The following is a 10,000-nucleotide window of genomic DNA, read 5'->3' as shown; positions in this document are numbered from 1 at the left end:
GAGAGAGAGAGAGAGAGAGAGAGAGAGGGGGTATTGATGGCATAAATAAAAACCCGGCATGGTGGGATTAAGTCATGGTGCAGGTGGTCCCCAGACTGTCTCTGCTCGGTTGGCACGGCCACCGGGCGAACTTCACCGTCGCTTCTCAGCGCGAGCATCTTCCGTGCTCACTCTCACACACTTGCTTGCTCGCTCTCTCTCTCTCTTTCATCTCATTCTTCCTCTCTCCCTCTTTTTCCTTATCTTTCCTCTCCCACACATACTTTTACTCTCTCTCTCTCTCTCTCTCTCTCTCTCTCTCTCTCTCTCTCTCTCTCTCTCTCTCTCTCTCTCTCTCTCTCTCTCTCTCTCTCTCTCGCTATCTCTCAGCTTTGGAAAATCAGGTTACTGCTCTTGGTGACACCCTCTCACACTCCAGGATTCTTCCTCCAGCATCTCTGCAGGCTAGACCCCCTCGCACACACACACACGCACGCACGCACGCACGCGCACACACACACACACACACACACACACACACACACACACACACACACACCCCTACCCCCATTTACCCTGACGCGTCCTACATCCCCCATCCCCTCGCCTAGTTCTCTCAGTAAGTTCCCAAGCTCTCTGAAGTTGATTTAGCATGCAAAGGTGCCCTCCTCACAGTCATCACACACACACATACACACACACACACACACACACACACACACACACACACACGTACACACACACACACATACATACGCACACACAAACACAAACACACAAACACATGCACGCACGCACGCACGCACGCACGCACACGCACAAGCACACGCACACGCACACACACACACAAAAGTAAGTGTGCACAAATACCGACACCGTCTCTCTTTCAGCCCCCTTCACATGTATACACACACACACACACACACACACACACACACACACACACACACACACACACACACACACACACACACACACACACACACACACACACACACACACACACACACACACACACACACACACACACACAGACACCAACCGCCAGCCTCATGGCTGAGGGAGCTGGTCCTCTTTGATGTAGTGCAGGCTTTAGGGAGGGCACCATTGGCCTCACATTAAATAGAAGAAAAAAAAACAACAACAACTGATGATGATGAATCCCATTGACTTGGTACCTTTTGTAACCAACAGAATCTGGTCACGCCAGATATGGAGCCAAGCTCTCTGCTACTCGAGAAGAAAAATGAAAACGCTCATAAAACATTTATGGTTTGATCTATTAGCATGAGGACGAGCAGCACGGAGAGATGTGCAGAAGCAAATAGAAATCTGTTGTGGATATTATGATTTTATTTTTTTTTAAATTGAAATCTACGACAAAACGTACATTAACCAGTCCCATATCACTGGGAAGTATTATGATGATAAATTAAAGATAAAACTGAAAAACTTTTGAAAATGGCTCTTGTCTGTAGGCTAAACTAGTTGCACAACCCAAGAATTATAAAGGGAAATACAAGGCAACACTGATGTATAGTATATCAGTCCCATTACACAACAAAGTATAGCGATGGAAAATATAGGACAATGCATTGTATGCAGCAAGCAGTAAGTGCAGTAAGTGTGGTGCACGATAGTCATGTGTGCAAAATACCATATGTGCTGTTGTGACAGTTGAGAAAAAGGATATGCCACAGGCAAGGCTTTGACCCATATGGAGTATTGATTGGTTTGTGAGCGATTACTCCCCAAATGTTGAACAGAGGGCTTTGTTCACATAGGTCTGTCTGAGTCCTGCCTCTGGCCCTGCCCAGTGCACTTCAACCTCTCACCTTGACCACTTCAACTTCCCACCATGACCTCAGTGTGAAATGTATTGCATGCAACAATAGTCTAACCTACTTCCTGTAAATATCAATGAGGAGGGAAAAAAACTCTCAATTTTCCTTTTTCATCCTTGATGGTAGTGATGGTCCGAATAAAAATATTTAAAGATCATATTTGGGTATATGCAATGCATATGTATAGCCTACTATATGTGTACATGTATACATGGCAGGGCTGGGCTGGGGGAGAGATAGGACCCGGGCACTTTTGGCTTAAAGGGGCCCCTCATAATTAGTGTCACAGAATGCACACACCGGTGGGCCACACCCTCGTGGGCCCCTATTTTAAGAAATGTTTACAAAAAAAAAAAAAAATTGGTCAGATGGCCAGTCCAGCCCTGATATATGGTGTATATGCAGTATGACTTATACAATAACTCTGAATTATTATTCATTTTTTGGTTGTTGTTATTTATTTATTTATTTATTTTTCTCAGATCGAGTCTTTGGTTGCCACCTGCTGACCCTTTGCAGTCGTGAGGGAACTACGGTGCCAAAGTTCATCCGCCTTTGCATACAAGAAGTGGAAAGACGAGGTAATTTACAAGCGTTTAACTTCTTCAAAAAGGAGAATGAATTTAAGATACACAACATCCTATTATTTATATGGCTTGTATTATTATTTAGGCTATATTAATTCCTAGTAATATAAATTATATATAATGCATATAATGTAATTATTCCACTGTAGCTAGAAATAAAACAACAGGCCCTATCTTGAGTTTTATTTTGGTAACACTTGGACAATTGCTTGATATTGCCCTTGCACATCAGGTGTTAATAAAATGTACTACTAGTGAATAACTTGGAACTTTCACAGGATTATAGGAGTGAGATCTATTGTATGAGAGGGCCACTGAGTGTTGACATAAAGATAACAGTAGATGTGTTGCTCAGCAGTGCTGTCACATTTGAATGTCAGTCTTTGTGCTTATTGTCCACTGACTTTATTGATTGTGCACTAGACAATACGGTACATTATGACTATAGTGTCTATGACCCCATTGGCCTAGCTAATGTACTTGTATCTTGCATTTGTACGATTGTACAGATGTGTTTTTCTCTTATTGTGCTGATATGTTTTACTCACTACTAGAGTGCTACAAATAGATTTAGTGAACAAATGATATAAATTGGCAAAACTGTGGGAATATCTATTGCTAGTGGTGCAGTCATATTTATAGACCACATATTGTGTATTTATCAATCTTTACAGGTCTACAAAGCGATGGAGTATACAGAGTGAGTGGGAACCTGGCGACAATCCAGAAGCTGAGGTTTATGGTTGACCAAGGTAGCATTTCTATTTCCAGTCCTCACCTCGTCATGGAAACAAAACTTATCAGCAGCAGTCGAGGGAGACCTTTCTGAACTTAAAGTTATTTTGCCTTATTGTGTAACATAAAAAAACAACGTGCCAACTTTTGCATATTTTTCCTCCCGTCTATATGGTTTTAGATAATACGATGAGTCACCTATGGCGTGATACAGTATATCCAGGAGAGAGTGGTTGTGTGTGTGTGTGTGGGAGTAGCTTGGCTAGCAGTAGTCATTTCAGTTGTGGTAGGAGTCATATTAGGTCGTGATGAGGCCTGAGGCCACTGTATCACCCCTTAGGTGACCCTGTTGAGGAGGAGGCCGCTTGCTTGCTAATTAGTCTGCATTAGATCAAGAACCTTCACATGCGGACACACACAGCGAAATTGATTACTGTACTGTTAACTGCAGCAATTTGAACCCAGTGGCACCGCCTTCAGGTGCCCGTGTATGAGACATATCACACAGAGTGAGTGAGTGAGCGAGCAAGCATCCGAGCGAGTTACTGTTGTTAGCAAATCAGCGCCGTAGTGAAAATGGCTGCAGGTCAGTCAGCGCGTCATGGGCTCTAATGGAGAGGCTCGTAAATCAGGCGTGGCCGGCTCAACAATTTAGCGGATAATGTTCCAGCGGGAGGCATTCATGTAACAGTGGAGTGACATCTCAGCTCAGCTCAGCTCACCTCCCTGTGGGTGAATGGGATGAGATGGTAGTGATGAAACGCTTGTGAGGCTTTTGTTTTTGCTGGTAGAGAAGGGTAGGCATTCGACGTTCAAAATGTTGCATGCTTACTCTACGTAGTAAGCTGATTCCATTTCTGTTGCACACCTCTCCAGCCAGGTAGATGAGGTTCTTTGTGAAATCACACGCAACATCTGATCACAAGAAACTCTGGACCCTGTCAAAGAAATAACAGTTATGGGCTCAGTGAACCTCTGGGTCCTCTTGAGTCATTCTGATTTGACTACAGAATGGCATCCCTGAACCTTTATCTGTCCTTAAACTACCCAATCATGCAAATAAAATTATTAGCAAATTACAAAGTAAGAGCAGGAAACAACAGGTAGGCCTACTGGGAGATGCCACAAGTAGTTTCTGACCCATTCAGTGCCTATTCATGCACTGGAATTACCGATATAGTAATAATCAACTTTGAGTGAGTATAAAGTTTACTTTCAGAAGTCTTTTTCACAAGTTTTATTGGTGCACTTTTAAGATTAGTTGACTAATTAGCACGCTTTTAATGCGCTCTGCATATTAATTCACAAATTTACCCCCCGGACATTTGGTAAATACTTAAAAGGAACCAATTCACTTGACTTTAGCCCCAAAGACCAAAAATAAGTCATTTTTGTCACTCTCAAAAGACCGCTGCAACTTGAAATAGAGACTTATCTGCTCTCAGATGTTACAACAAATCTTAAAACAACAAAATGTGAGGCATAATCTACTATTTATCGAAATGTGTACAGCCTTCACATGACCTGTATAGTGGGACTTGTAATGGCCATGGGATAAAGTATCCCTTTTTTATTAACATTCTTCCCCTCACTCGTTCTTAGACTACCACGGGATGTTTATCAGTCACCTCTCGTGCGAAGATGTTTCCATGACAATCAGCTAGTCTTTGTTACATTCCGTACACCACTTTTTAATTTCTCTACGGGACTGTTGCACCAAGTTGCTCCCATCATTACATCTCACAGTTTTTTCTTTTTTCTTTTCACATTTTTCAAATCTAAGCTCAGAAGATGCCTCAGATATGTTCAGATCATATTCACATGAAAAAGACCCTGCTCATCAGTATGGGTTACGTAAAGGTTTCCCATTGAGAGCCCACCACTAACTGCAACTCGACGAACACACATCCCACCCCCCATCCTCCACCTCCTGCCTAGCTAAGGAAGGTCAACGCGCACATTCCAGTGCTGTCTTCCTCTCTCTCTCTCTCTCTCTCTCTCTCTCTCTCTCTCTCTCTCTCTCTCTCTCTCTCTCTCTCTCTCTCTCTCTCTCTCTCTCTCTCTCTCTCTCTCTCGACTGGAGGGCTTTCCCTGGAGGGCTCTCGAAGGAGGATCTGAATGAGATTCCTTTAATGAGGCAACAGAGATGGCCTGATTAGCAATTAGCTATGAAGTGCCAAGTGTACACTCTGGAGTGGAGAGGGGCTAATTGAATGGATTCCTGCTCTTTGTCTCCGGAAGTAGGCAGGCTGGGCTGGGCCGAGGGAGAGGCAGGAGGAGAGGCAGGCAGGCAGACGGGTCTAAAGCAGGTTAGGCTGAGGTTTGCTCCGGGGCTGGTCTCTCGCCTCTCTCCCCTGTGTGGGTAATACCGATATTTTAGCATTAGCATTCCTCGCAAAGCAGAAAATCATTCAGCCCGATGGTGTGCCAAGGGGGAGAGTATGTACGTACCTTGAAGTGGGAGACTGCACAGAAGAGTGTTGGTGAATGATGGTTAATGTTGTGACACAGGAGTGATGTAGGTCATACAGTAGGTCTACTGCTGTTAGATCTATGTATTATACCTATACATACCTGATATCGTAGTGTTGGTGTTAAAAAAATAAAATAAAAAGACAATTTTATATTTCTTTTTTTGGATATATTCATGGACAGAGAACATTTTTTGTCACATGCATTATTCAAGAATTATGGCAGCCTACAAATGCCAGATTCTCTCTCTATCTTCTGTCTTACCTTTCCTAACTGTTTGATAGACTAATGTCCAAGAAGTGTAAGTTGGCTGTAAAGATGATCCATTGACGGACTTCGTAAGTTTACAATTTTGTCATTGTCTTTTGTTCCTGTGCTGTTTCCCAGAAGAGGCGCTGAATTTGGGCGACAGCCAATTTGAGGACATCCATGTCATCACAGGAGCACTCAAGATGTTTTTCCGGGAGCTGCCGGAGCCCTTGTTCCCTTTCCGCTTCTTCGACCAGTTTGTAGAGTCCATAAGTGAGTATGCTGTACTAACCACGATCTGATAATGGCATCTGAGGAGCTGCAAAGTCTTATGCTTGAAAAAATTCAAGCAAGATGCCAAGGCACTCTTCTAAAATTAAACAGCTTTAATATAAATGCTAGATCATGTTTGAAGTTAAACAATTAAAAACACTGCCAACATGTTTCGGCCAGCTGGAGGGCCTTCATCAGGACAAGAGTGTTTTTAATTGTTAAAGTTCAAACGTGAGCTAGCATTTATATTAAAGCGGTTTTATTTTAGAAGAGTGCCTTGGCATGCTGCTTGTTTTTTGAAATCTTCTGCCCCATACGTCTCAGCCAAAGAGTACCCTCAAACTACCACCTGTTTTACTAGTTGAACGCTGCAGCCCTCCAGCTCTTTTTTCTTCTCATGCTTGTACTTGTGAATTATTCAGAATGTTTTTTTGTTCCTCGCCATTTTACAAGCACTACTGTTATTGTTAAGACCCCTGCGTCCAGCTCCGCTGAGCTTTTTCTGGGCCCTGGGCAAAGTCATCTGAAAGGCGCCCCTTCTCAATACATACAATGTAATGAAGACCCAAATCTGTATCCCCCTCCCCACTTTCTCTGGGCCTGGGACAACTGACCTCTTTGTCACCCCCGTTGGCTTCCCTGCCGTGTAATTATGGGGGCCTGTTAGTAAAATGAAAACATTCATCTTTTGAAATGTAATCAATTCAGTGTTAATTCAACATTTAGAGATCAACACAGTATGAGTGTTAAATTGGACTATTAATTGTATTAATTAACACTACAAAAATGAACTATGTGGTTGTTTGGGGAAAAAGTGTGTCAGCCAAAAGGGGTCGCTGTTCAATAATGAGGCATGGCTGTCTGCTCTGCCCCTCCCTTCCCTTGTCTTCCCTCCTTCTGCCTCTTAACCACCCACCCCACACGCATCACCCCTGCCACCCACACATACCCCTGCCTCCGCACCCCTCTTGAACCCCCCCTGCCTGCGGGACTGGGGGAATTTCTCTGAGGCCACAGCCAAGGCCTTCAGTCCAGACAGAAACTGTCACCAGAACAGACTTCTGCTGGCGATTTCTCCTCTCCTCTCCTCTCCTCTCCTCTCCTCTCCTCTCCTCTCCTCTCCTCTCCTCTCCTCCTCTCCTCCTTCTCTCCTCTCTCCTCTCCTCTCCTCTCCTCTCCTCTTCTCATACTCCCCTCTCCTCTCCTCTCCTCCATATTTCTCTCTCCTCTCCTCTCCTCTCCTCTCCTCTCATTTCCTCTCCTCTCCTCTCCTCTCCTCTCCTCTCCTCCTTCTCATACTCCCCTCTCCTCTCCTCACCTCTCATCCTCTGCTCCTCTCCTCTCCTCTCCTCTCCTCTCCTCTCCTCTCCTCTCCTCTCCTCTCCTCCTTCTCATACTCTCCTCTCCTCTCCTCTCCTCTCCTCTCCTGCTCCTCTTCCTCCTCTTCTCATTTACTGCTGCTCCTCTCTTATTCTCTCCTCTTTCATTTCCTTTCCTTTCCTCTCCTCTTTCCTCCCCTCCTCTCTCCTCCTCCCCTCGCTCCTCTTCCTATATGCATCTCCACACTGAGCCAAGATGAATGCTCCCACCCCACCCTGCGCAGTGTTAGCTGCCTGATTGACAACATGGTGCACCAAACTGGCACACCCCTCCATCCAGGGCCAAACGCTCGCAGCGGTGGTGGCATATAGCTAGTAGCGGCACCACAACCGCCCCCCAAGCCCAAGCCCAAGCCCAACCCCACAGCCCCCTCCAGCTCCATCTGTCTCTTCCCCCCCTGGAGCACTCAGGTGGCCAAGGCAGAGAGCACAGATACCCCCTCAAGAGAAACACAACACCACCTTATGGAACGCTTCTACGCTGAGAGCTCCACATATGGCGCGTGGATCAGGAAGAAAGAAGCCATACATTTGCCCTCATATTGACGTGTTAAGACATGGCCCCCTGTTATACGTTTGTTATTACCACCAAGGCACCAACCAAGTGGTGATGTATTACTAAACATGATGCGGCGTTGTACTGTGGAAGTGATGTTTGTTCAACGAATACGGCGCACATTGCTACAAAGCTGCGATACTATTCTAATAAATCTGCATCATATTAATAAGGTATAATTTTAGGCACTAATTACAGTAGGTAATCCAGGCAAACTAAGTAATCCAAGAAATCTGATCTTATCTGATATCTCGTATCTGTGAAAAATGTTTCCTCAATTGAATCGCAACACCCCACTTCTCTGTCATCGACTTTTATCTTAGTGTCTGGGCAAGTGGGAGACAGCTTTGGAGATGAAGAGGAAGACCGGGGAAAAAAACATAATCCCAAGGTGGAGCTGTAATTTGGCAATAAATATTTACATGCACAAAATGTAGGGCAGAATACCCACCGGCCTGCAAGGTGCTTCTAACCAGTTGCGGAAGAATTGCACAACGGGCCCCTGGGCAAAACACTGATAGGGCCCCCCATACAGCCTGCCAAGTTCACAATAGGGCCCCCACTATCAATACGGGAGGGTCCTGGGCCCCGGTGGCAAATGCCCTGCTTGCCCCTCCCATAGCGCCGCCCCTGCTTCCACCCCACTATATGCATATCAGCCCGAAGAGTCCACGAGGCTGATCACTTTCAGATAACGTTTAGACAACTAATTAGTACTGCAAGGAGCCCCTCGTAGCGGGAGGTATAATTAGCCGAACCTGCAACACGTTCCTTTGGAATTAAGCGGGGAAGGGAGGGGAGAGGAAAAAGAGAAAAGGGGAAAAAAAGCTTGGGGGAGGAGAGTAAATATAGAACCCGGGATGATAAATAGCAGTTAGGGAGAGAGAGAGAGAGAGAGAGAGAGAGAGAGAGAGAGAGAGAGAGAGAGAGAGCGAGGGGGGAAGAGGGGGGCATAAAAACAACATTGACAACCCCCTATTAAAGCTCCTGGCATTTTGAGTTACTGTTTTCCTAATTTACTTTGGGAGGTTATTACATTCAGGTAATAGTAGCCTAACCTACTGATGACTTCAAAGACACTGTTATTTTGGCTTTTGGGCTCTCGTTTGAAGTTCTTCGCCAGGCTTAGCAGCCAGGAATCAGGTAATACACAAAAACAAACAAACAAAAATCTACATTTGGTTCAGTATTTTCAAAACATTTGGCAAGAACAGACAGATCCAATGAGTTCACGTCAATCTTCCCTATCTGTGAAAGCCCACCATCATTACCTCCCATGTTCACACACCCATACATACGGTAGGCATTATTGAAGGGAAAAGCTGGCACATACTGCTGCTTAACCCTTATGTTGTGTTCGGGTCATTTTTGACCCGTTTTCAAGTTTTAGTGTGAAAAAAACACACTTTCCTTTATTTTCTTGGAATAAGGCTTCATCTAATCCTCAGTCACAATCATTGCAACACACAAAAAATATGTTTTATCATTTTAGTAAATTTTAAAGGTCCTTCCCAAAAAAAGTTACATCTGTGGTGTTCAGGGTCAAAATTGACCCGGCATAGATTTTTGGCTGTTGTATGCATTTCTGAAAAGCTGTTGGTTGCCCCTTGTCTTTAGTTTGGTGATTTATGGTGAGGAAAATATATTTCTTGCCTGAAAATGTTTTTGCCAGCTTTTTCATATTCCAAATCCAATATGGCCGCCGGACAGTCCCATACACTACAATACGTCATATCTCCTGTTGTGAAAGGAGTACAGATGTATTTCTGGTGTCTACTCATATGTTTTCATGGTCAGGGAATCCATTTCTGCATTATAGAATGAGATTTTTGCACATTTGTTTGCAAAATGCATTTTTGCACATTATTTTTTCCAAAAAACGTATCAAAAATTCATAATGGCACCCAAACATGTAGAACTGGTCTT

At 44.4% G+C, this 10,000-nt stretch overlaps 1 protein-coding gene across 1 annotated transcript in view; it reads left to right on the top strand.

Annotated features, from left to right (window-relative positions):
* arhgap15 (Rho GTPase activating protein 15) overlaps window positions 1–10,000 on the top strand; it is a 76,515-nt gene that overhangs the window by 40,286 nt on the left and 26,229 nt on the right. The window contains exons 10-12 of the mRNA XM_063214246.1: window positions 2,306–2,404; window positions 3,085–3,162; window positions 6,005–6,139. Coding sequence (XP_063070316.1) covers window positions 2,306–2,404; window positions 3,085–3,162; window positions 6,005–6,139 — 312 coding nt within the window. The remainder of the gene's footprint in view (window positions 1–2,305; window positions 2,405–3,084; window positions 3,163–6,004; window positions 6,140–10,000) is intronic.

This window comes from Engraulis encrasicolus, chromosome 13, assembly GCF_034702125.1.
Source record: "Engraulis encrasicolus isolate BLACKSEA-1 chromosome 13, IST_EnEncr_1.0, whole genome shotgun sequence".
Taxonomy (NCBI): Eukaryota; Metazoa; Chordata; class Actinopteri; order Clupeiformes; family Engraulidae; genus Engraulis; species Engraulis encrasicolus.
Note: the sequence above shows the minus strand (reverse complement) of the source record. Positions and strands in the feature narration are given on the sequence as shown.